Source organism: Mustelus asterias, unplaced genomic scaffold (assembly GCF_964213995.1).
Source record: "Mustelus asterias unplaced genomic scaffold, sMusAst1.hap1.1 HAP1_SCAFFOLD_257, whole genome shotgun sequence".
NCBI classification, from domain to species: domain Eukaryota; kingdom Metazoa; phylum Chordata; class Chondrichthyes; order Carcharhiniformes; family Triakidae; genus Mustelus; species Mustelus asterias.
Window position 1 is genome coordinate 216,415 of NW_027590224.1, and position 26,049 is coordinate 242,463.

Sequence of the window (26,049 nt, forward strand, 5' to 3'; positions counted from 1 at the left end):
GTTGCTACTGGACATTTGGAACCCAGTGTGAACCCTAACTTATACTTTTTGTTGTGTCTACTGAACAGAGTCACAGGAGACAGTTAATAAGCTTTTAGAAAAAGAATAAAACATTTGTTAAACAAGAAAATGTGAACGATTTTACACTACTTCTTAACCCCAGTCTATTTTAGCAGATATATACAGTTTGTAAGAACAGCACATGTTACAAAATCTATCTTAGACTGTGCACTGAGAATGTGAGAGTATATGTGAACCAATAACCGAGTTGTGGTCAGACACCTTGCACTGAAACCAAGTGGCAGATGCCACCCAAAACAACTTGTGTGGCCTTCTCCTCAATTCCAACACCCCCCACAGACACTTCTCATATTGGTCTCACTGGAACTCTAGCTTTCACACAAGGATTTCCAATCTCCATTCTGGAAGAATACACCTTGTAATCTTTCTGGAGTTTTTTCTTAGATGAAGCCTTGGTGAAGACATCTTCGGCGTTTCAACCTCTCATTTCGATATTCCATTACCTTGGATCATCATGTGCATTCAAACTTGCACGCAATCTCTCTATTTTGCAGTCATGCAAACAGAACACTGCTTATCCATGAGCCTGTAGTAAGGAGTCATCAACCTTCTGGTCACCATGGATCTCTAATTTCTTGCAAGCTGATGTTGTCCCAGGTCTGCACCTGGTGGTCCTGGCTTTTAACTTGGAGCCATTCTGCTCCTCACAGTCAAGTTCACTGAGCAGGACCTCTTTTCCAAATTCCGGTTCTTTGTTCCTTTGAATGGAAGCTCATTTTGGAGCTTGCTTCTGTCGTCTCTTGAATTCTGGGACTTTGTTTCTTTCCTTTCAGTTTGGGAATTGGCTCTCTACAGTTTCCCTTTATGTCTTGCCTATTTCAGCAATTCTTTGTTCCCCATTTTAGTTGCCTATCCCTAATTGCCAGTTCAGAAAATGGTGGTAAGCAGATGCCTTGAACCTCTGTAGTCCGATTGGTGTAGGAGTTCTGCTGAGGGACCTGGGACCACAGATTCACCAGTCATCTCTAAAGAGATAGAATGGAAAAGCAGAAATGTTGGGCCCGATTCTCCCATTGCAACCCTCAACTTTTCTGGCGGGTCGGGCCGGGAGATGCGTGTCAGCCATTTCGCAGGTTCCCCGCCAGCTTTTACAACCTGCACTCAAATTGCTTCTCATTTTCTATGAGGTGCACTGGCTGCGAGACAACAGCCCATATTTTAATACCCTGTGTTCGTTTTAGAGTTGTAAAAACCATTAAAATGCAGGAAAAGTTTAAAGTGAAACTAAACTGAAGTTCTTAACACATGAAATACTTAAACAGAAATTAAGCTTACTTAAAGATGTATCTTATTTCTATTACCCCAAAAGCAAATATAAATTATTGAAAACTATATCTATTTCCTAACAACCCCAACCACCATCTTCAACATTCACTCACTCCACCACTAATGTACAGTGGCAGTAGCTGTACCAGCTACAAGATGCACTGTAGCAACCCACCAAGACCCCTTTGACACATCTTCCAAACCCGTGCCTTCTACCACTCAGACGGATAAGGGCATCGGGCACATGGGAACACCGCCACCTGCAAGTTTACCTCTAAGCTGCTCATCGTCCTGACTTGGAACTTTATCGCCATTACTTCATTCAGCCCTTTCGCGCCTGCTGCACAGGACCAGCAAGAGGCTATTCAGCTCCCCGCATCCTCTTTTGCAATTTGTTTTGATCATGCCTAATCATGCAACCATTGATCCCTGTAACCAATCAAAAAATCTATCGATCTAAACTTTCAGTTTACCCCTCTTTGGTGCGGGACCATTTTTATTTTGGGGTGGAGGGGATGAGACAACAGTATCAAATTGAACACAGATTGCTAAATACTGCGCTTTGTTCTTGTGACTACGATCAAACGTTTCACTTCCCCCCCCCACCTCCCTCAATCTCCCATAGAGGAAGTTAGGTTGCAGTCAAGAGGAACCCTTTGGGAGGTTTCTGATGTGTTGCTTTTCTATTTATAGTTCCACACGATTTGACCACTTTTACCAGGAATAGTCAATTTGAGAGAAACTGTTCTGACGGGCAATGACATGTTTGCCGCTACAGGAAATTGTGCCTCGACTGCCTATGTTCATTCATGGGATGTTGCTGGCTAGGTTTTGGTTGCCCATCCCTAATTGCCAGTTCAGAAAATGGTGGTAAGCAGTCACCTTGAACCCCTGTAGTCCGATTGGTGTAGGAGTTCTGCTGAGGGACCTGGGACCACAGATACACCAGTCATCTCTAAAGAGATAGAATGGAAAAGCAGAAATGTTGGGCCCGATTCTCCCATTGCGACCCTCAACTTTTCTGGCGGGCCGGGCCGGGAGATGCGTGTCAGCCATTTCGCAGGTTCCCCGCCAGCTTTTACGACCTGCGCGCCTCTCCCAGCCGCAGAAAACCGGCGGGCCATTGATTAGCGTGACTTTACATACCTTAGCATGTCATTATCAGGATCCACACGGCTATCTCCACCCATGTCTGCATCTCCCACCTCTTTGGCGTGATGTAACTTTGGTGCGAATCAGAGTAGGTATATAAAAGTCTCAACCTAGTGTGGCTGCCTTGAACAGGCGTGAGGAGGCATGTGCTGCTAGCAGAGCGAGGGGGATGTTGCAGGCGGGCCTGGAGATGTCTGGTGGCCTTCCTCCTGCTGTCTTCAAGTGTTGGCCCATGGACCAGTGATATCTGGAGTGGGGGAGGTGGGGTTAGGGGGGGCTTCTATTTCCTCACAGCCCTCTGGGTGAGGTTCTGTCAGAGACCGCCCCCCCCCCCCCCCCCCTCCCCCAATGGCACTTTGCATTGGCATTGTCTTGCCGCGAGGTATGGTCAGGGACTTGACTCAGAGTCACATTAGTCACAGTGTGATGTGCAATTAACAGTTTATTGTGTTCTTAACATAAATGGTTACCAAACCCTGACTAATGCTGACCATTACCTGTGCCCTCTAGCGAACTACAACTTTCTAACTTTGTGCTGTCTACTGCTGCTTCTCAGTGCTACCGCAGGATGCACATTGGATGTGGAGGTATCCAGCTGTGATGCACGCCCCGTTGCCTGTGATGTTCTTGGCGGACGTCCCCTGGGTGGGAGGGCCCCGGCTGACTTGCAGATGGCACTGTTTCGATGCCACCCTGTTCATCTCGCTGGCCCCGAGATGCCCTGGTGTGAGGAAGGGGGGAACTGGAAGGTCTCTGGACGTCCGGGATCTCCTGGGGGAAGACCCCAGCATGGGCTCAACCCCTTCCTCCTCCCTTGGGGTGCCCAGAGGCCCCGGGGGCACTCCATAGGATGCCAGGTTGGCTGGACTGATCTCCAGAAGCTCAGGCGTCACCTGGCTCTGCCAATCCTGAAGGCCTAGATGTGTCTGTTCCATGATGTGTGATCCCCCAGCCCTGGCCCTCGGAGACTGGGCCAAGCTCTGGATTCCCTCCGCTACAGCATTCTGTGAGCGAGCCAGGCTCTGGAGCTCCTCAGCAGTAACCCTCTGAGCCTGGGCTAAGTTGTCGAGGCTCACAGCCACGGCCTGCTGTGTCTCCAGAATGCCAGCGAGAGTTCCAGCCGTGGCCAGCAGCGTCTCCCACATGCCCCCGACACCCATGGCCATCGAACGCTGTGCCTCCTGGATGCTGGAAACACACTCGCCCGTGGCCCGTAGTGTCTCCAGGATGGCCTGGACCCTGTCACCCATGAGGACAGACCCCTGAGCCAGACTTTCCACTGCGGTCACCACCCTTGCAGTGTTGGCCTGGTTCGCACGCTGTGTTGGCACCACCTCCTGCAGCAGCGCTCTGTTTGACTCCCCTAAACAGCCTTGCAGTCGCAGCACGGTTACTGACAGCCCTTCCACAACTCCCCGGGTTTCCTGATGCATCTCCACCAGCCTTGGGAGGAACAAACTCAAGAGTCCCAGCAGCTAGCTTGGGGACAGCTGAATCCTGGCCTTCGGCAGAACTCCGTGTGCCTGAGCTCTCGGATGTGCCTGCCTCCACCTGATGTACATCAGTGTCTGTGATGTGCTCACTGTTTCGTGACCCAGAAGCCTCAACACTAAAGGTCCCCACCGTGGTGATCGTCTCTGTGTTGATGGGTTGTGTGGTACAGGACGGTGCAGCTTCAGTGGTGCTGCCCTCGGAGGATTCCTCAGTGCCTCCCTCCGAGGTGTCATCCAGGGGGTCAGGGGCAGTTTGCTCCAGAGCAGCGGGGGTGGCAGCAACACCCGAAGGGCCGGGTTCCTCTGGGTCCAGAGCTGTAAAAAAGAACACACATTAGGGGGAGGGAGCCAAAACATTCCATGCAGCATCGCACTTACTGAGAGGAGGACCGAGGTTGAGGGTGCGCTTCTGCTCACTTGCATGCTGTACGCCGACCTGGCTATCAGTGACCATTTGGTATGGCCCATCACCCCCTGCCAGCTCCATGGCATGCTCCTCCATGCTGGTCAGCTGCCGCAGGTCAGGCACACCACCACCGGTCGGTGTCGTCTCCCGTGCATTGTGGGTGTTCTTTTCCTGTGGGATCATAAGATGGATAGCAAGCATTAACATATTGCAGTGCACGGTGCGCAATGCTCGCCTGTGTCTCGGGCATTGTGCTGACAGTTTCAGGGAAAGCGGTCACCACTGAAGGGTGCTTGTTGAGGGGTGAGGGGAAGGGGTTAGATTCTGTTCCTGGGGGAAGGGTAACTTGTTGCATGCCCTTCAGGTGTCTAAGCAGGGTTGGAGATCCGTGCCAAGCATGTGCTGTGTTCCAAGAGGAATGCTCACTCACCCTTGTGCTCGAAGAAGGTCGTAGATTTATTTGTGACACTGCCGGCCAGAGCGTGGTGTCAGGGTCCTGGCATTCACCGCTTCTGCTACTCCTCCCACAATGCTGTGGCAGATGCACCCCTTGGGTTAGGGCCCTGGCCAGGGAAGATTGGCTCACGCCGCCTCTCCTCCGTGGCATCGAGCAGGTGCTCTGGTTGGCCTCTGAAAATCTGGGAGCTGGTTTCCATGCAGCCATCTTTGTGGCGTGACTGGCTGTATGTCCATTCCTGCAGGTGATAAACAGCTCTGGCTTATTAGGGGAGTGTCAGTGCAGTGAGTGCGGCCAGTCAGGGGAGTGCGGGTGCAATGAGTGCGGCCAGTCAGGGGAGTGCGGGTGCAGTGAGTGTGGCCAGTCAGGGGAGAGCGGGTGCAGTGAGTGCGGCCAGTCAGGGGAGTGCGGGTGCAGTGAGTGCGGCCAGTCAGGGGAGTGCGGGTGCAGTGAGTGCGGCCAGTCAGGGGAGTGCGGGTGCAGTGAGTGCGGCCAGTCAGGGGAGTGCGGGTGCAGTGAGTGCGGCCAGTCAGGGGAGTGCGGGTGCAGTGAGTGTGGCCAGTCAAGGGAGTGCGGGTGCAGTGAGTGCGGCCAGTCAGGGGAGTGCGGGTGCAGTGAGTATGGCCAGTCAGGGGAGTGTGGGTGCAGTGAGTGTGGCCAGTCAGGGGAGTGCGGGTGCAGTGAGTGCGGGTGCAGTGAGTGTGGCCAGTCAGGGGAGTGCAGGTGCAGTGAGTGCGGCCAGTCAGGGGAGTGCGGGTGCAGTGAGTGTGGCCAGTCAGGGGAGTGTGGGTGCAGTGAGTGTGGCCAGTCAGGGGAGTGCGGGTGCAGTGAGTGTGGCCAGTCAGGGGAGTGCGGGTGCAGTGAGTGCGGCCAGTCAGGGGAGTGCGGGTGCAGTGAGTGCGGCCAGTCAGGGGAGTGCGGGTGCAGTGAGTGCGGCCAGTCAGGGGCCCGTTGGCAACAAATACTTGAGAGATTTTGAAGGCTGCATTCAGTTGAGTGTCATGGATCCCTCGCGGTGCTGATTGGCTGCTATTCAATAGGCTGCTGTGTCCAGGGTGCGGCGGGGGGTGGGGGGGTGGAGGGGGTGTGCAGTTCTCAAGGCTCCCATTCAAGAGAGGGAATGATCACGAGCTGGGGTTGTGCATGTCAGCGCTAGTTTCTGCAGGGCAGCAGTGAGGACAGTTTGTTCAAGGAATGGAGGGATTGGATACCCGCAGTATCCGGATCCGTGGGGGCATGAGGTGAGCGGGCAGCAATGTCTGTGTGTGGGGGGAAGGAGAGGCGGCAGCGATGTCTGTATGGGGGAGGGGGGCCAGCGATGGTTGTGGGGGCCAGCGATGTCTGTCGTTGGGGGGGGCGACGGGGTGCGCGGGGGGGGGTGGTTGTGGGGGCAGCGATGTCTGTGGGGGTTGGATGGCAGTGATCTGGATGCTGGGAGGTCTTTTCCGCGATCTCCCAGTGATGTGCGCATGCGCGGATTCCCGATCATCCCACCGATTTCAGGCTCTTTGACGTGAATAGGCTCCACCCCCTGGGTTTTTAATGATATTCACGATTGTGACCTCTGCATTGCACAGAGTGAGGAGATTTCGGGTCTGAAGTTGCACTGAAAATACAGTTGTGATCTCGAACAGTTTTCCCACCAATTCAGCACTTTTGGGAGAATCGTCCCTGTTATATTCAACCAGCTTCAAATTTGGTTAGACCGCACCTGGAGCATTGTGCACAGTTCTGGTCTCCATATCCCTTGGTTAGACCACACCTGGGGCACTGCGCACAGTTCCAGTCTCTATTTCCCTTGGTTAGACCACACCTGGGGCACTGTGCACAGTTCTGATCTCCATAACCCTTGCTATGTTAGGGACCAGATCAAAAACTCCAAGGTAAATTATGAAGTTACCTTAGACCCTAACTTAATTTAATTTTGGCATTAGTGGAGCATGAGATTGTTTTTTATTCAATCGTGGGACATGGAGTTTCTGGCTGACCAGCACTTATTGCCCACCCCTAGTTTCCTCGAGGTGGTGGTGATGAACTGCCTTTTTTAAATGCTGTAGTCCATGTGCTGTGGGTTGACCCACAATGCTGTTAGGGAGGGAATTCTGGAATTTTGACCCAGCAACTGCGAAGGAATAACAATGTATTTCCAAGTCAGGATGGTGAGTAGTTTGGAGGGGAACTTGCAGGTGGTGGTGTTCCCCTGTATCTGCTGCCCTTGTCCTTCTATATGGAAGTAATCTTGGGTTTTGAAGGTGGTGTCTCAGGATCTTTGGTGAGTTTCTGCAGTGCATCTTGTAGATAGTATACACAGCTGCCACTGTGCGTTGGTGGTGGAGGGAGTGAATGTTTGTGGATGGGGTGCCAATCAAGCGGGCTACTTTGTACTGAATGGTGTCAAGCTTCTTGAGTATTATTGGAACTGTACCCACGTAGGCAAGTGGACAGTATTCCATCACACTCCTGACTTATGCCTTGTAAATGGTGGATTGGCTTTGGGGAGTCAGGAGGTGAGTTACTCACCACAGTATTCCTAGCATCTGACTTCCTCTCGTAGCCACTATGTTTATGTGGCGAGTCCAGTTGAGTTTCTGGTCAATGGTAACCCCCCTCAAGAATGTTGACAGTGTGGGATTCAGTGATGGCAACACCATTGAATGTCAACAGGTGGTGGTTAGATTGTCTCTTATTGGCGATGGTCATTGCCTGGCATTTGTGTGGCACAAATGTTACTTGCCACTTGTCAGCCCAAGCCTGGATATTATCCAGATCTTGATGCATTTGAACATGAACTGGTTCAGTATCTGAGGAGTCATGAATGGTGCTGAACATTATGCAATCATCGGCGAACATCCCCACTTCTGATCTTATGACGGAGGGAAGGTCATTGATGAAGCAGCTAAAAATGGTTGGGCCGAGGACACTACCCTGAGGGCCCCTGCAGAGATGCCCTGGAACTGAGATGACTGACCCACCCCCACAAGCACAATCATTTTTCTTTGTGCCAGTCTTATGATTCGGATTAGAAACTCCAAAGTGTTTCATGAAGCTCGCCTGAATCACAAGTTTTGCATCCTCAATTTGGCTGGGATAAGCATGATATGTTCCACTCCAGGTGTGATTGAAATGACTCACGAGGGAGCTTTTATCAAATAAAGTTTATTTAAGGATACAGTTAACATGGAAAGAAAATTAGCAATAATTTCTATCAATTACAAACAAGAAACAAAACAACCACTATCATGTATAACCTTAACAAAAATATCTAATGTGTTCCAATGAAACTAAAACCTTTGCCATAGATAACATCCTTTAAACGGGTTTAATACAGCAAAGTCCACTGCTCACGTGAAAATGAAAATTGAGTCCTTTGGTTGAAGTCTGCAGTTCTCTGGATTCACTCAGAACAGTTTGAAAACAAGACAGCTTCCCAAAATACCAGGTCCAGCACCTGGTCTAGCCCCCAACAATAGCAGATTTTCACCCTTCAAGAAAACAAGATCTTGTTTTCAGCTAACCAACAGAATTTTCAAACACCAGGGAGAGAGGGAACACACTTCTTTTTAGCTTGCTGTCCCTTCTAAAACTAAAACTCAAACCTGCAGCTCCAAACTGAAACTGAAAAAATACTGTCCAAAAACACATGACCGTCCTCCTAACAATGCAGGATTGTAAAACTAATCCCAAAGTAAACACAAAGAACCCCATTTAAGCCACTTAAGTAGCAATAAAAGGACATTTCCAGTCAAGCCAGCAACAATGACATCACTGAAGCTGTGAGCTAAGAAACCACTGAAGCTTTGAAAGATGCAGAAATCATATTTTTAAAAAAACTTTCTTAAAGGTCAACTAACATCACACCAGGTATGACTCCAACCAACAGTGAGTTTGTCCCCATTGATTCCAGTTTTACGAGGGCTCCTTAATGCCACACTCGGTCGAATGCAGCCTTGACGTCAAAGGTTGTCACTCTCATCTCAGCTCTGGAATTCATCTCTTTTTGCCCATGTTTGAACCAATGTTGTAATGAGATCAGGAGCTGAGAGATCCTAGATTGCTAAATACTGTGTTCTGTCCTTGTGACTACGATCAAACGTTTCACTTCCCCCCCCTCAATCTCCCATAGAGGAAGTTAGGCTGCAGCCAAGAGGAACCCTTTGGGAGGTTTCTGATGTGTTGCTTTTCTATTTATAGTTCCACACGATTTGACCACTTTTTCCAGGAATAGTCAATTTGAGAGAAACTGTTCTGACGGGGAATGACATCTTTGTCGCTGCGGGAAATCTTGCCTCGACTGCTTATGTTCATTCATGGGATGTTGCTGGCTAGGTTTTGGTTGTCCATCCCTAATTGCCAGTTCAGAAAATGGTGGTAAGCAGTCACCTTGAACCCCTGTAGTCCGATTAGTGTAAGAATTGTGCTGAGGGACCTGGGACCACAGATTCACCAGTCATCTCTAAAGAGATAGAATGGAAAGGCAGAAATGTTATGTTTAACCAGCTTCAAATTTGGTTAGACCACACCTGGAGCATTGTGCTCAGTTCTGGTCTCCATATTCTTGGTTAGACCACACTGGGATCACAATGCACAGTTAGGGTTTCCATATCCCTTGGTTAGACCACACCTGGGACACCGTGCACAGTTCTGGTCAAAATTACCCTTGCTATGTTAGGGACCAGATCAGAAACTCCAAGGTGTATTATGAAGTTACTTTAGACCCTAGCATTTATTGCCCATCCTTAGTTGCCCTTGAGAAGGTGGTGGTGAACTGCCTTCTTGAAGTGTTGTAATCCATGTGCTGTTTGTTGACCCACAATGCTGCTAGGGAATTCCAGGATTTTGACCCCAGGACTGCAAATGAACGGCAATAAATTTTCAAGTCAGGATGGTGAGTGGCTTGGAAGGGAACCTCCAGTGATGATGTTCCCAGGTACCTGTTGCCCTTGTCCTTGATGGAAGTGATCGTAGGTTTGGGAGGTGCTGACTAAGGATCTTTGATGAATTTCTGTGGTGCATTTTATAGATGGTACACCCTGCTGCTACGGAGCATCGATGGTGGAGGGAGTGAATGTTTGTGGATGTGGTGCCAGTCAAACGGGTTGCTTTGTGCTGGATGGTGTCAAGCCTCTTGAGTTTTGTTGGAGCTGTATCCATCCAAGCAAGTGGGGAGTGTTCCATCACACTCCTGACTTGTGCCTTGTAGATGGTGGACAGGCTTTGAGGAGTCAGGAGATGAGTTCCTTTTCACAGTATTCCTAGCCTCTACCTTGCTCTTGTAGCCACTGTGTTTATGTGGCGAGTTCAGTTGAGTTTCTGGTCAATGGTAACCCTAAAGATGTTGACAGCGGGGGATTCAGTGAGAGAGAGAATTTTCCCCCAATATCCATTAATTCCAATTTTGCTAGGGTTCCTTGGTGCCACACTTGGTTGAATGCAGCCTTGATGTCAAGGGCTGTCACTCACATCTCACCTCTGGAAATTAGCTCTTTAGTTCATGTTTGAACCAATGTCGTAATGAGGTCAGGAGCTGGGTGATCCTGATGAAACCCAAACTGGGCGTCACCGAGCAGGTTGTTGCTGAGCAAGTGCTGCTTGATAGCACTGTTGATGATGACCCCCTTCCATCACTTTACTGATGATTGAGAATGGATTAATGGGGCAGTAATTGGCTGGGTTGGACTTGTCCTGCTTTTTGTGTACAGGACATACCTGGGATATTTTCCACATTGTTAGGTAGATGCCAGTGTTGTATCTGTACTGGAAGAGCTTGGCTAGGGGAACGGAATGTTCTGGAGCACAAGTCTTCAGTACTATTGCTGGAATGTTGTCAGGGCCCATTGCCTTTGCAGTATCCAGTGCTTCCAACCATTTCTTGATATCAAATTGGCTGAAGTCTGGCACCTGTGATGCTGGGGACTACTGGAGAAGGCCAAGATGGATCATCCACTCGGCATTTGTGGCTGAAGATTGCTGTGGATGCTTCAGCTTTATTTGATGTGCTGGGCTCCGCCATCATTGAGCATGGGGATGTTTGTGGAGCCTCCTCCTTCAGTGAATTGATTAATTGTTTGCCACCATTCATGACTGGATGTGGCAGGACGACAGAGCTCCGGGTGTGATTCCATTGATCCACTAGGTAGTTTACATTAAAACAAACTTTATTTAAGAACGCAGAATATAACAAAAATGAATTAGCATAATTTTTACCAATTAAAATACAAAGAACGAAGAAAATTACAGCACAGGAACAGGCCCTTCGGCCTTCCAAGCCTGCACCGACCATGCTGCCCGACTTAACTAAAACCCCCTACCCTTCCGGGGACCATATCCCTCTATTCCCATCCTATTCATGAACTTGTCAAGACGCCCCTTAAAAGTCACTATTGTATCCGCTTCCACTACCTCCCCTGGCAACGAGTTCCAGGCACCCACTACTCTCTGTGTAAAACATCTGCCTCGTACATCTCCTTTAAACCTTGCCCCTCGCACCTTAAACCTGTGCCCCCTAGTAATTGATCTTCCTCCCTGGGAAAAAGCTTTTGACTATCCACTCTGTCCATGCCTCATAATCCTGCAGACTTCTACCAGGTCGCCCCTCAACCTCCGTCGCTCCAGTGAGAACAAATCAAGTTTCTCCAACCTCCCCTCATAGCTAATGCCCTCCATACCAGGCAACGTCCTGGTAAATCTTTTCTGTACCCTCTCCAAAGCCTTCTGGTAGTATGGCGATCAGAATTGAACCCTATATTCCAAGTGCGGTCTAACTAAGGTTCTATAAAGCTGCAACATGACTTGCCAATTTTTAAACTCAATACCCCAACCGATGAAGGCAAGCATGCCATATGCCTTCTTGCCCACCTTCTCCACCTGCATTGCCACTTTCAGTGACCTGTGTACCTGTACACCCAGATCCCTCTGCCTATCAATACTCTTAAGGGTTCTGCCATTTACTGTATATTTCCTATCTGGTTTAGACCTTCCAAAATGCATCACCTCACATTTGTCAGGATTAAACTCCATCTGCCATCTTTCCGCCCAAGTCTCCAACTGATCTATATCCTGCTGTATCCTCTGATGGTCCTCATCGCTATCCGCAAATCCACCAACCTTTGCGTCGTCCGCAAACTTACTAATTAATCCAGTTACATTTTCCTCCAAATCATTTATTTATATATATATATATATATATTACAAACAGCAAAGCTCCCAGCACTGATCCCTGAGGAACACCACTTGTCACAGCCCTCCATTCAGAAACGCACCCTTCCACTGCTACCCTCTGTCTTCTTTGACCGAGCCAGTTTTGTATCCACCTTGCCAGCTCACCTCTGATCCCATGTGACTTCACCTTCTGCACCAGTCTGCCATGAGGGACCTTGTCAAAGGCCTCAGTGAAGTCCATGTAGACAACATCCACTGCCCTACCCTCATCAATCATCTTCGTCACTTCCTCGGAAAACGCGATCAAGTTCGTGAGACACGACCTCCCCTCCACAAAACCATGTTGCCTCTCACTAATACGTCCACTTATTTCCAAGTGCTTATTTCCAAATACTTAAACATGACAATGCATATATATTTTTAGAGCTATGTAACTCAATAGTGCTAATTTAAGCAATATCACCACAGACATAAATCCTAATTCAGAACCATTTAGCACCAAAAACAGACATGCTTACATGGAAACTCGATTTTCAGCCTTTTAACTCCTCCAGGCAGATAGAGAAAGACTCCTGTCTTCTGACTCCCATACAGCAGCTGCCAGAGAAGGATCTACCTTCAAAGCAGCAGAACTTCAGAGAAAGAGACCTAATTTTTGTCAGATCCCAGTTTCCAAATACAGAGAGGGAAAGAGAGAGCTATTCTCTCTACAGATCCGAAACAGCAACTGAACTGGCTTTCTCTCTGTGACCCGAGCCCTGTCAAGTCACATGACTATTCCTGTCAAAACCCAAATCAAGCCCCACTGAAAAACCCAGGGGAAAACACTAAAATAACAACCCTGTGTTAGTCCAGATTAAAACAAACATTTTAGCCATTAAGATCAATTCTGTTGCTGCACTAACAACATGGGCTGCTGGATACAGACAAAGTGGTACCAATAAAAAAATAAATTGTTTAAACAAATCTTGCACAAGAAACATGACACACATACATTTCTTAAAAGGACAGTATCGTCACACTTGGAGCACTGTGCACAGTTCAGGTCTCCATGTCCCTCCACACTTGGAGCACTGCACTGTTTTGGTCTCCATATCTCATGGTTAGACCACATCTGGAGCACAGTACTGGGATTCATAGAAAATGCATGTTTACAGCCTGACCTGTTTACATGGGAATCTTCCATTACAAATAAAGACACAGGGATTGAAATAATGAGTAGAGCATGTGATAGCAGGAAATTTTGCCATGGGGATAGGAATTGTTCAGTAGAGTATGATATTTACTTCAACAAATATACAATCAGAGCATTTTGATCGTTTGTATTCATAAATGTAAAATTGCGCGCAATTCGTAAGTTGCAATCTTTGACAGCATGGGAAAAGCTTCAGCATTCAGCGCATTCAGAACTGATTAAAAACAGTTCAGCAACAACATATTTTTGTTCATTACTATTTGACCATATTGGCTGCACGCACCCCCATCTACCATTTCACACTCAGTTCCGCTGGAATCTGATCTGTGCGTATTCCGTCTCTGCTTCCCTGTGGACTGTCCGATCACTGCTGGGCAGCTTCGAGAGGTTGATGTTGGCATAGAGAACGTCATCAGGTTTGTCGGTGTTCCCATGTGCTGGATCTTCTGAGAGATCTCGGAGACCTGGTATCTCCCCATCTCTAGTTGTGTCTCTGGTTGTGTTCCGGGGATCACTCAACAGCATTTTCTGTTTACAAAGAAATGGAAACATAAGACATTCTCACATCAATTGCTGGCACTTATAGAGTTAAATTACTGCAGAGCATCTTTAGTGTCAGTCTTGGCTCTGAATTCTCTTCTCCTTTTCTCTTTCTTGTGCACTCTTTCTCCATCTCTCTCTTTGTCCTGATCTGTCTTTCACTCTGTCACTCCTGAAATGTATCTAAAATCGATCTGTCTCACTATCTGTCTTTGTATCTATTGCTGTCTTTCTCTCTTGCCCTCTTTCTCTTGCTCTCGCCCCCCTTTCTCGCCCTCGCCCCCCTTTCTCGCCCTCGCCCCCCTTTCTCGCCCTCGCCCCCCTTTCTCGCCCTCGCCCCCCTTTCTCGCCCTCGCCCCCCTTTCTCGCCCTCGCCCCCCTTTCTCGCCCTCGCCCCCCTTTCTCGCCCTCGCCCCCCTTTCTCGCCCTCGCCCCCCTTTCTCTCGCCCTCGCCCCCCTTTCTCTCGCCCTCGCCCCCCTTTCTCTCGCCCTCGCCCCCCTTTCTCTCGCCCTCGCCCCCCTTTCTCTCGCCCTCGCCCCCCTTTCTCTCGCCCTCGCCCCCCTTTCTCTCGCCCTCGCCCCCCTTTCTCTCGCCCTCGCCCCCTTTCTCTCGCCCTCGCCCCCCTTTCTCTCGCCCTCGGCCCCCTTTCCCCCCCGCCCTCGGCCCCCTTTCCCCCCCGCCCTCGGCCCCCTTTCCCCCCCGCCCTCGGCCCCCTTTCCCCCCCGCCCTCGGCCCCCTTTCCCCCCCCGCCCTCGGCCCCCTTTCCCCCCCCGCCCTCGGCCCCCTTTCCCCCCCGCCCTCGGCCCCCTTTCCCCCCCCGCCCTCGGCCCCCTTTCCCCCCCGCCCTCGGCCCCCTTTCCCCCCCGCCCTCGGCCCCCTTTCCCCCCCGCCCTCGGCCCCCTTCCCCCCCGCCCTCGGCCCCCTTTCCCCCCCGCCCTCGGCCCCCTTTCCCCCCCGCCCTCGGCCCCCTTTCCCCCCCGCCCTCGGCCCCCTTTCCCCCCCGCCCTCGGCCCCCTTTCCCCCCCGCCCTCGGCCCCCTTTCCCCCCCGCCCTCGGCCCCCTTTCCCCCCCGCCCTCGGCCCCCTTTCCCCCCCGCCCTCGGCCCCCTTTCCCCCCCGCCCTCGGCCCCCTTTCCCCCCCCGCCCTCGGCCCCCTTTCCCCCCCGCCCTCGGCCCCCCTTTCCCCCCCGCCCTCGGCCCCCCTTTCCCCCCCGCCCTCGGCCCCCCTTTCCCCCCCGCCCTCGGCCCCCCTTTCCCCCCAGCCCTCGGCCCCCCTTTCCCCCCCGCCCTCGGCCCCCCTTTCCCCCCCGCCCTCGGCCCCCCTTTCCCCCCCGCCCTCGACCCCCCTTTCCCCCCCGCCCTCGGCCCCCCTTTCCCCACCGCCCTCGGCCCCCCTTTCCCCCCAGCCCTCGGCCCCCCTTTCCCCCCAGCCCTCGGCCCCCCTTTTCCCCCCGCCCTCGGCCCCCCTTTTCCCCCCGCCCTCGGCCCCCCTTTCCCCCCCGCCCTCGGCCCCCCTTTCCCCCCCGCCCTCGGCCCCCCTTTCCCCCCCGCCCTCGGCCCCCCTTTCCCCCCCGCCCTCGGCCCCCCTTTCCCCCCCGCCCTCGGCCCCCCTTTCCCCCCCGCCCTCGGCCCCCCTTTCCCCCCCGCCCTCGGCCCCCCTTTCCCCCCCGCCCTCGGCCCCCCTTTCCCCCCCGCCCTCGGCCCCCCTTTCCCCCCCGCCCTCGGCCCCCCTTTCCCTCCCGCCCTCGGCCCCCCTTTCCCCCCCGCCCTCGGCCCCCCTTTCCCCCCCGCCCTCGGCCCCCCTTTCCCCCCCGCCCTCGGCCCCCCTTTCCCCCCCGCCCTCGGCCCCCCTTTCCCCCCCGCCCTCGGCCCCCCTTTCCCCCCCGCCCTCGGCCCCCCTTTCCCCCCCGCCCTCGGCCCCCCTTTCCCCCCCGCCCTCGGCCCCCCTTTCCCCCCCGCCCTCGGCCCCCCTTTCCCCCCCGCCCTCGGCCCCCCTTTCCCCCCCGCCCCCCCCCTGACAGTACTGACCCTCTGACAATGCAGCATTCCATCAGTACTGACCATCCGACAATCTCTAGTTTATCCAATACTGGCTCTGCTGAGTGCTGGCTTCGAACATGCACTTGAGACTCTGGTTTGGAGATTAAACTCTCAATCTTCTGGCTCAGAGGGAATGAAAAGGCGAAAGTCAGGGGGACCTGCTACCTACAGCCATTGCTGACGCCGTAGGTTGAAATCAATGGGTACCTCACTGCGAATCTGGGCTATGTATTGTCTACATTCTGCGATTGAAGCTTTGGAGTGAATGTAAAAAGCTCCTGTACCTGGTGCTTCACAGAGACAGGTGTGGGGCTCGATGCAATGTCCTTGGTCTGTGAAACTCTCACGTTAGTCGCTGTCTTTCTCCTGCAATAAGACAATATTACACTGTAGTTATATCAGCGAGTCATTGCAGCACAGACATTGCCTACTGTAGCCTCACATAAACTACTGGACTGTCTCTTACTGTGATATGCCTTTAAGGGATATCAGCTTAATGTCACAAGAAGGGAAGTGTGTCGTATGACCCAGTCTTAGTTTCACTTTAGCTTTGAACAGAGCACACACCCACAGCTCTGATGTCTTCACCTTTGTCCTGATGTATTGCTGTTCTCATGTAATTTAATAAATGATCCCACAATGTGTTTACTCAATCCCCTAAAAGTAATAGGTGCCTTGTGCTTTGTACGTTAGATAAGCCCAAGCTATTATATCAGTATATAAACTTGGCATGGTGATCAGTGATAGTTAGACAAGTGGCAACAAGATTTAGTATAGGTATGACATGGTGAACAGCCTTTGATTGTGCCTTAAAAATGTGGCATGAGAAGGCTCTTTGCGGTTTGCTCGGACTTCCAGAGGGTGTTGCAAACGCAGTATGGTGACTGCAGAATAGCTGCAGATACACAGCACTGAAGAGTCGTGAATGTAGCCCAGTCCATCACGCAAACCAGCCTCTTATCCATGTACTCTGTCTACATTTGCCGCTGCCTTGGAAAAGCAGCCAACATAATTAAGGACTCCACGTACCCCGGGCATTCTCTCTTCCACTTCCGTCGAGAAAAAGATACAAAAGTCTGAGGTCACGTACAAACCGACTCAAGAACAGCTTTTTCCCTGCTGCCGTCGGACTTTTAAATGGAACTACCTCACACCAAGTTGATCTTTCTCTACACCCTAGCTATGACTGTAACACTACATTCTGCTCTCTCTCCTTTCCTTCTCTATGAACGGTATGCTTTGTATAGCACACAAGAAACAATACTTTTCACTGTATTCCAATCAATGTTTATGGCAATGACTCCATCATCATAGTCGACAACTTTACCAGATACCACAATGTTTGACAATTGCACACTGTGTCAAGCACACCTGTCTCACAAACTCTTCGGTGCTACTTTCAGTTTATTTGGTGTGCCGAGAGAGATCATTACAGATAATCTGCAATTTATTGGTATGATTGAGAAGTGGAATAAAGATCACAATTCTTCTCATCACCCTTGGTCTAAAGGCCTGTGTAAACAAATGATTCACCTGGTGAAATCCCTCATTCTCAAAAGCAGACATACAAAGATCTACATGTTGTAATATTACATCTGAGAGCGACACCTTTAAGTTCAACTACTTCATCATCCGCAGAGCTCATGTGTGGTGGACCAGTGATTACTGAGCTACCTACTCTTACCCATTATACTCTCTCAGAAACTGGAGATTAACTTTTAAAACTGCAAGAGAAGGTGACCAATGTGCACCAATAAAAATGTGGCTACAGAATTTGCCAAGTTTGCAGTTGGGACAACAGTCTCGCTTCCAGGATTCCACAGAAGGTACATAGCAACCAGCGGAGGTGACAAGGATTTCTGCAAAACCAAGATTCTATGAAGGCATTATACGCTAAGGCACAATGTGAGGTGTAACCGAGGACAAATCAGATCCATTCCAGTTCCTGAATCACTTATAGTCTACTGCATTGAGGATGAGATCCCAAATGCAACAACACCGCCGATCACTGAGTAATTACCTCCAGGCAAGGTTTCCTTACAAGATCTAGGTGTATTAGCCGATTACTCTATGCCTGAGAGACTCATAAATTCAAGTATTTTATGCACTTATGTAATGGTAACTAAACATAAACATGTATTGTGAATAGTTGTAGTTCTTAAGGAAAGAGGGGAAGTATCTTTAAAAACAAAGTGGTTGTTAAATACCTTTGATGGATATCAACATGACGACTAGAAAGAAATTTGTTAGGTGATTCAGTCTTACTTTCACTTTTGCTTTGAGCAGAGTACATATACACAACTCTGATGTCTTCAAGGTTTAGAACTATATATATATATATAACCGTTCTCGTGTCTAGTCTTAATAAATGAACTCTCAATGTGTTTACCCAATTCCCACAAGTTGGTGCCTCATGTTTCGTGCAATACATCCAAGGTATTATATCAGTATAATATAACATTGCTTATAATATCATGACATTTCTCCCCCACCCTCTCTGTCACTCCTGCTCTTTCTCCCATATCCCTGTGATGTTTTTCCCCTTCTAGCATTTATCCAATTCCCCCTTTGAAAGTTCCTATTGAATCTGCTTCCACCGCCCTCTCGGGCAGTGTGTTCTAGATCACAACAATTTATTAGTATTCGTTTGCATACAGGACAATGAAAGATGCACTCCAGGTCATAAATGACAAAGAGATCACTTACAGGATAGGCATATAGCTCTTAACTCGAGGGAAAGAATCGATGACTTAAGGAAAAAAAATTGAAGTAAACATTTGGAAAAAACATCAAGTTAAGCCTTCATACTTACTTCCTCACAAACACGAAGATTAAAATTCCAACCACAAAAATGCACAATATGGTCCAAGGCATGAGCAACCCCACTGTCCATTTATTGGAGTCTCTACCTGTAAAAACAGCCACACTTTTAGAATTATGCTGTGATGTATCTCGAGAAGCAATGCACTCACTCAATTTTGTAAATATTCATTCTCGGGCAATGGCAACATTTGTTGTCCATCCCTAGTTTCCCCTTAAGAATCTGGAGACTAATTTTCCTCCTGAACTACTTAGAGACCAGTTCAGAGGGGAGCTAAAAAATAATCACGTTGCTGATTGAGATTGGATTTATGTAAATATGGCAAGTTTCCTTTGCTGAAGAGATATTACTGATTCAATTTGTGTATGTAATCTCTATGGGAATATCGACCAACCTCAGTAAAATAATTATCAGGTCATCACACTGTTGTTTGTGGGACCTTGCTGTGCGACCGTCTTTAGCCGTGTTTCCTACATTATAACAATGGTGTCACTTTGAAATGACTTTATTCACTGTGGAGTGAAATCATAGAAACCCTACAGTGCAGAAGGAGGCCATTTGGCCCATCGAGTCTGCACCGACCACAATCCCACCCAGGCCCTACCCCCACATATTTACCTGCTAATCCCTCTAACCTACGCATCCCAGGACTCTAAGGGGCAATTTTTAACCTGGCCAATCAACCTAACCCGCACATCTTTGGACTGTGGGAGGAAACCGGAGCACCCGGAGGAAACCCACGCAGACACGAGGAGAATGTGCAAACTCCACACAGACAGTGACCCGAGCCGAGAATCGAACCCGGGACCCTGGAGCTGTGAAGCTGTGGAGTGTTTCAGGATTGTCTCAGTGTAATATATGTCACATTTACATATGTTTTCCAAGATGGCGCCGGAGTGAGGCGACTTCTTGCAAGTTGTGCCCAGCATACCTTCTAATTCTATCTTTTACTCTCATTCTGTGCTTCTAAAACTTCATTCTAACTCTTTTAAGCTCTCTAACAATGCTTTAATTCAATCTCTTACAGATTTGGCGCTTCCCAATGGACCTACCTCGCATTAAGTTGATTTTTCTCTACACCCGAGCTATGACTGTGACACCACATTCTGCACTCTCTCCTTTCTTTCTCTATGAACGGAATAGCACGCAAGAAACAATACTTTTCACTGTATACTAATACATGTGACAATAATAAATCAAATCAATATGCATATATATACATAAAATATTTATTAATGTAATATTGAGTCAAGCTTTACTTTCTCACTGTCCACTCTTGTGAAAAAATTGGCTCTGAACCACAGTGGACCATAAGAAGGATTTTAGGGACAGGAAGAGGCTATTCAGCCCCTCTTCCATTTACCATTCAATGAGATCACGGTTGATCTGTGACCTAACTCCATATAATCACCATTGCCCCATATTTCTTAATATGTTCAGTTTAAAAAAATCTGTCAATCTCGGATTTAAAATTAACAATTTGATCGAGTATCGATTTCTGTTTGGGGAAGAAAGTTCCAAACTTTTTCCACTCTGAAAGTTGAAGTGTTTCTGAATTTCACTCCTGAATAGTCTGTCTGTCATTTTTGATCTCTGTTCCCCAGTCCAAGACTGCCTGCGGAAATAATTTCGATCGACCCTGTTCTCATTAATAATTTTAAAATGTGGTCCAATCTTTGTTAACTTTCAAAAGCCCAGCATATTGAAGCCTATTTGAAAATATTCAATTTCAGTGCAACAGAGGAGAGTTCCAAATTCCTCTCCCCTTTGTGTGCAGAAGTGCTTTTTAAAAAAAATAATTCATGGGATGTGGGTATCGCTGGCTGGGTTAGCATTTAAGAGTCAAGATCTAAAGTCAAAGGTAGACCAGACCAGTTAAGGATGACAGATTACTTTCCCAAAAGGCCACTTTACAGTGATCAATAGTGGTTTCATGGTCACCGTTACACTTTTAATTCCACATAATTATTGAATTCAAATTTGATCATCTGCTGTGGTGGGATTCAATCCAAGATCCCCAGAGCACTGACCTGAGTCTCTGGACTACCTCCCCCTACATCCTGATATCGCCCCTGACCAGACTGGCTCAAATTTGACTGAGTGTTGACATGGTCAAGTGGTTAAAAGCTTGGTCAAAGAGGCGAGCTGTAAAGAACATCTTAAAGCAGCTGGAGAGGGTGAGGGAGGGAATTCTGGAGTTTTGGGATCGAGCCAGCTGAGTGGAGATCGATCCCGAGTTATTCTCTCACCTTTGACCCACAGATACACTTTGAACATGGCTTCCCCGTGCGGGTTTCGAACCGAGCAAGTTGCCATCACTTCCTCCTCATCCTGGGGTTCCTTCAGGATCAGGGAGCCAGTCACCAGGTGCCCATCCCTGACCCACCGTGACACTAAGCGTCCGTGTGTTTCGTTAACAATGTTTGCATGGGGCAGGTGCCAGGTGATGTCTCCGGGTGGGTTAGAGGTGGCCACACAGATGCAAGTGATCCCTTCTGGCTGCACAGTACACTCTGATTTCTGGGAAATCTCTGGTTTAACTGAGGAGGAAAGGACAACAATGAGACAACCTTGTAGCAGAGTTGAATGAAAGATAGAATCTTAATACTGAAACACTCCTTGGTGCCCTTGTAACCTCCAGACTGGACTATTCCAACATTCTCTTATCCGGCCTCCCATCTTCCAACCTCTATAAACTTCAGCACATCCCATATCATAACTCATACTGAGTTCTGTTTATTCATCATGTCCTGTTGTTCACTGAACAACGTTGGCTCCTAGTCCAGTATCCCTCTTTATTCCCTCCCGAACTCTGCAACCCACTCTGTTTCTCTATAGTCTCTTCCAGCTGCTACAAGCCTCAATATCTCTCACCTCCACCTCCACCTATCTTTGTCTCTTCATTGGACACAGGTGAGGTCCCTGAGGATTGGAGGATAGCGAATGTGGTACCGTTATTTAAGAAGGGTAGCAGGGATAACCCGGGTAATTGTAGGTCAGTGAGCTTGACGTCCGTGGTAGGGAAGTTGTTGGAGAGGATTCTTAGAGACAGGATGTATGCGCATTTAGAACGGAACAATCTTATTAGTGGCAGACAGCATGGTTTTGTAAGAGGGAGGTCGTGTCTTACAAATTTGGTGGAGTTTTTTGAGGAAGTGACAAAAACGGTTGACGAAGGAAGGGCCGTGGATGTCGTCGATATGGATTTCAGTAAGGCATTTGACAAAGTCCCTCATGGCAGGTTGGTTAAGAAGGTTAAGGCTCATGGGATACAAGGAGAGGTGGCTAGATGGGTAGAAAACTGGCTTGGCCACAGGAGACAGAGGGTAACAGTTGAAGGGTCTTTTTCCGGCTGGAGGTCTGTGACCAGTGGTGTTCCCCAGGGCTCTGTACTGGGACCTCTGCTATTTGTGATATATATAAATGATTTGGAAGAAGGTGTAACTGGTGTTATCAGCAAGTTTGCGGATGACACGAAGATGGCTGGACTTGCGGATAGCGATGAGCATTGTCGGACAATACAGCAGGATATAGATAGGCTGGAAAATTGGGCGGAGAAATGGCAGATGGAATTTAATCCAGATAAATGCGAAGTGATGCATTTTGGAAGAACTAATGTAGGGGGGAGTTATACAATAAATGGCAGAGCCATCAAGAGTATAGAAACACAGAGGGACCTAGGTGTGCAAGTCCACAAATCCTTGAAGGTGGCAGCACAGGTGGAGAAGGTGGTGAAGAGGGCATATGGTATGCTTGCCTTTATAGGACGGGGTATAGAGTATAAAAGCTGGAGTCTGATGTTGCAGCTGTATAGAACGCTGGTTAGGCCACATTTGGAGTACTGCGTCCAGTTCTGGTCGCTGCACTACCAGAAAGACGTGGAGGCTTTAGAGAGAGTGCAGAGAAGGTTTATCAGGATGTTGCCTGGTATGGAGGGTCTTAGCTATGAGGGGAGATTGGGTAAACTGGGCTTGTTCTCCTTGGAAAGACGGAGAATGAGGGGAGACCTAATAGAGGTGTACAAAATTATGAAGGGTATAGATAGGGTGAACAGTGGGAAGCTTTTTCCCAGGTCGGAGGTGATGATCACGAGGGGCCATGGGCTCAAGGTGAGAGGGGCGAGGTATAACTCAGATATCAGAGGGACGTTTTTTACACAGAGAGTGGTGGGGGCCTGGAATGCGCTGCCAAGTTGGGTGGTGGAGGCAGACACGCTGGCATCGTTTAAGACTTACCTGGATAGTCACATGAGCAGTCTGGGAATGGAGGGATACAAACGATTGGTCTAGTTGGACCAATGAGCGGCACAGGCTTGGCAGGCCGAAGGGCCTGTTTCCTGTGCTGTACTGTTCTTTGTTCTACCCTAACAATCCTCCCTATTTCTGTAACCCCTACCTATCTGTATAATCCTCCCTATCTCTGTAACCTGCTCCAGCTCCGATAACCTTTGCTATGTCTGTAACCTCATCCAGTCCCTTCAACTCACCGATCTCTGTAACCTCCTCCCAGCACTTACAACCCTCCGAGATTTCTACATTCCTCCAATTCTGGCCTGTTGAGCCAGTTGCCATCGCTCCGCCATTCGCGCTATGCTTTCAGCTGCCTGGGGCCATAAGCTCCAAAACACAACACCACTCCCTTTCTCCCCCTCTTTTCTCATTTAAGAAGTCTTACAACACCAGGTAAAAGTCCAACAGGTTTATTTGGTAGCACAAGCTTTCTGACCGCTGCTCCTTCATCAGGTGAGTGGAGAGTTGGGTTCACAAACAGGGCATATATAGACACAGACTCAATTGCAAGATAATGGTTGGAATGCGAGTCTTAACAGGTAATCAAGTCTTTACAGGTACAGACAGTGCGATTGGAGAGAGGGTTAAGCACAGGTTAAAGAGATGTGAATTGTCTCAAGCCAGGACAGTGAGTGAGATTTTGCAAGCTCAGGCCAAATGGTGGGGGTCATAGGTAGTGTGACATGAACCCAAGATCCTGCTTGAGGCCATCCTCATGTATGCGGAACTTGGCTATAAGTTTCTGATCAGCGATTCTGCATTGCCTTGTGCCTTGGAGGCTGCCTTGGAGAACACTCACCCGAAGATCGGAGGCTGAATGCCCTTGACTGCTGAAGTGTTCCCTGACAGGAAGGGAGCACTCTTGCCTGGTGATTGTCGAGCGGTGTCCATTCATCCGTTGTCGTAACTTCTGCATAGTCTTGCCGATGTATCATGCCTCAGGACATCCTTTCCTGCAGTGTATCAGGTAGACAACATTGGCCGAGTTGCATGAGTATGTACTGTGTACCTGGTAGGTGGTGTTCTCACGTGAGATGATGGCATGCGTGTCGATGATCCGGCACGTCTTGCAGAGGTTGCTGTGGCAGGGTTGTGTGATGCCGTAGTCGCTGTTCTCCTCAAGGTTGGGTAGTTTGCTGCGAACAATGGTCTGTTTGAGGTTGCGCAGTTGTTTGAAGGCAAGTAGTGGGGGTGTGGGGATGGTCTTGGCGAGATGTTCGTCTCCATTGATGACATGTTGAAGGCTCTGAAGATTATGTTGTAGCTTCTCCATTCCGGGGAAGTACTGGACGACAAAGAGTACTCTGTCCGCCGTGGCATGGTGCCGATGTCCCGAGGCATGGTACATCGGCGAGACCAAGCAGACGCTACGACAACGGATGAATGAACACCACTCAACAATCACCAGGCAAGAATGTTCCCTCCCTGTCGGGGAACACTTCAGCAGTCATGGGCATTCAGTCTCCGATCTTCAAGTAATCGTTCTCCAAGGTGGCCTTCAAGACACAGGGCAATGCAGAATTGCCGAGCAGAAACTGATGGCCAAGTTCCACACACATGAGCATGGCCTCAACCAGGATCTTGGGTTCATGTCACACTACCTGTGACCCCCACCATTTTGCCTGGGCTTGCAAAATCTTACTAACTGACCTGGCTTGACACAGTAGCACAGTGGTTAGCACTGCTGCTTCACAGCTCCAGGGTCCCGGGTTCGATTCCCGGCTCGGGTCACTGTCTGTGTGGAGTTTGCACATTCTCCTCGTGTTTGCGTAGGTTTCCTCCGGGTGCTCCGGTTTCCTCCCACAGTCCAAAGATGTGCGGGTTAGGTTGATTGGCCAGGTTAAAATTGCCCCTGAGATGCGTGGATTAGCGGGTAAATATGTGGGGGTAGGGCCTGAGTGGGATTGTGGTCGGTGCGGACTCGATGGGCCGAATGGCCTCCTTCTGCACTGTAGGGTTTCTATGATTTCTATGATTTCTACCTCTAACCTGTGCTTAACCCTCTCTCCACTCGCATTGCCTGTACCTGTGAAGACTTGATTACCTGTTAAAACTCGCATTCCAACCATTATCTTGCAATTGAGTCTGTGTCTATATATGCCCTGTGAACCCAACTCTCCACTCACCTGATAAGGGGCAGCAGTCCAAAAGCTCGTGCTACCAAATAACCTGTTGGACTTTAACCTGGTGTGGTGGCACTTCTTACTGAGCCCACCCCAGTCCAACACCAGAATCTCCACATCATTTCTCATTTAAGATACTTCTTGAAAAAAATCCAACACTTCCTTTGAGTTTCATTGTTATAATATTGTCTCATGTATCTCGGAGAGGCAAAAGATTTTATTTTATATTCATTGGTGGGACATGGGCGTTGTTGGCTGGCCAGCATTTTTTTGCCCATCCCTAGTTGCCCTTGGAGAGCAATTGAGAGTCAACCACATTGCTGTGGCTCTGGAGTCACATGTAGCTCAGACCGGTTAAGGACGGTAGATTTCCATCCCTAAAGGACATTCGTGAACCAGATGGGTTTTTCCAACAATCGACAATGGTTTCATGGCCATAAGCTGATTTTTAATTCCAGATATTTTTTTATTGAATTCAAATTCCACCATCTTCAATGGCAGGATTCAAACCCGGGTCCCCAGAACATTAGCTCAGTGTCTGGATTAATAGTCTAGCGATAACATCACTAGGCCATTCCCTCCTTGCTTTTTTTTACCTTGAGGTTATGCTAGTTATACTAAACTACAGCAAGTAAGCTGTCCTCAAACAGTAAATGTCGCAGTATTAAGAAGAGACATATAGAATTAAATGCTCACATTGCACATCCAGGTGGGTAACGTTGGAGGTACTGTTACCCAATGGGTTCCTCACTGTGCAGTAGAAACTTGCATCATTCTCCCGTGTTACAGGAGTGAAGGAGAGAGTGCGGAAACTTGTCTTTAACTGGGTGCTGGTGTTCCCCTCGACCCTGAACCAGGTGTAATGAGATACCGGCGGGACACTTTCACCGGAGCAGCTTAATGTGATATTGCTTCCCTCTCTGATCCCACCTGAGGATCCACTGATGGACACCATCGTCTTCCGTGGGGGATCTGGAACAGGAACACAGGAGAATCAGCAATTAATCCCCATAACCCTCCAGATCTCT

The 26,049-nt window shown here is 49.3% G+C and overlaps 2 protein-coding genes across 4 annotated transcripts in view; one reads left to right on the plus strand and one right to left on the minus strand.

Moving 5' to 3' along the window:
* The window catches only part of LOC144485977 (uncharacterized), a 158,770-nt gene that overhangs the window by 24,934 nt on the left and 107,787 nt on the right, over nt 1–26,049 (plus strand). The gene's annotated exons all lie outside the window — the stretch shown is intronic.
* Nucleotides 13,220–26,049, minus strand: part of LOC144485978 (myelin-associated glycoprotein-like) — a 77,545-nt gene continuing 64,715 nt past the window's right edge. Inside the window, 5 exon segments of the mRNA XM_078204072.1 lie at nt 13,220–13,744; nt 16,072–16,154; nt 18,601–18,697; nt 20,859–21,149; nt 25,718–25,993. Of these exon segments, the coding sequence (XP_078060198.1) occupies nt 13,512–13,744; nt 16,072–16,154; nt 18,601–18,697; nt 20,859–21,149; nt 25,718–25,993 (980 nt within the window). The 3' untranslated portion in view covers nt 13,220–13,511.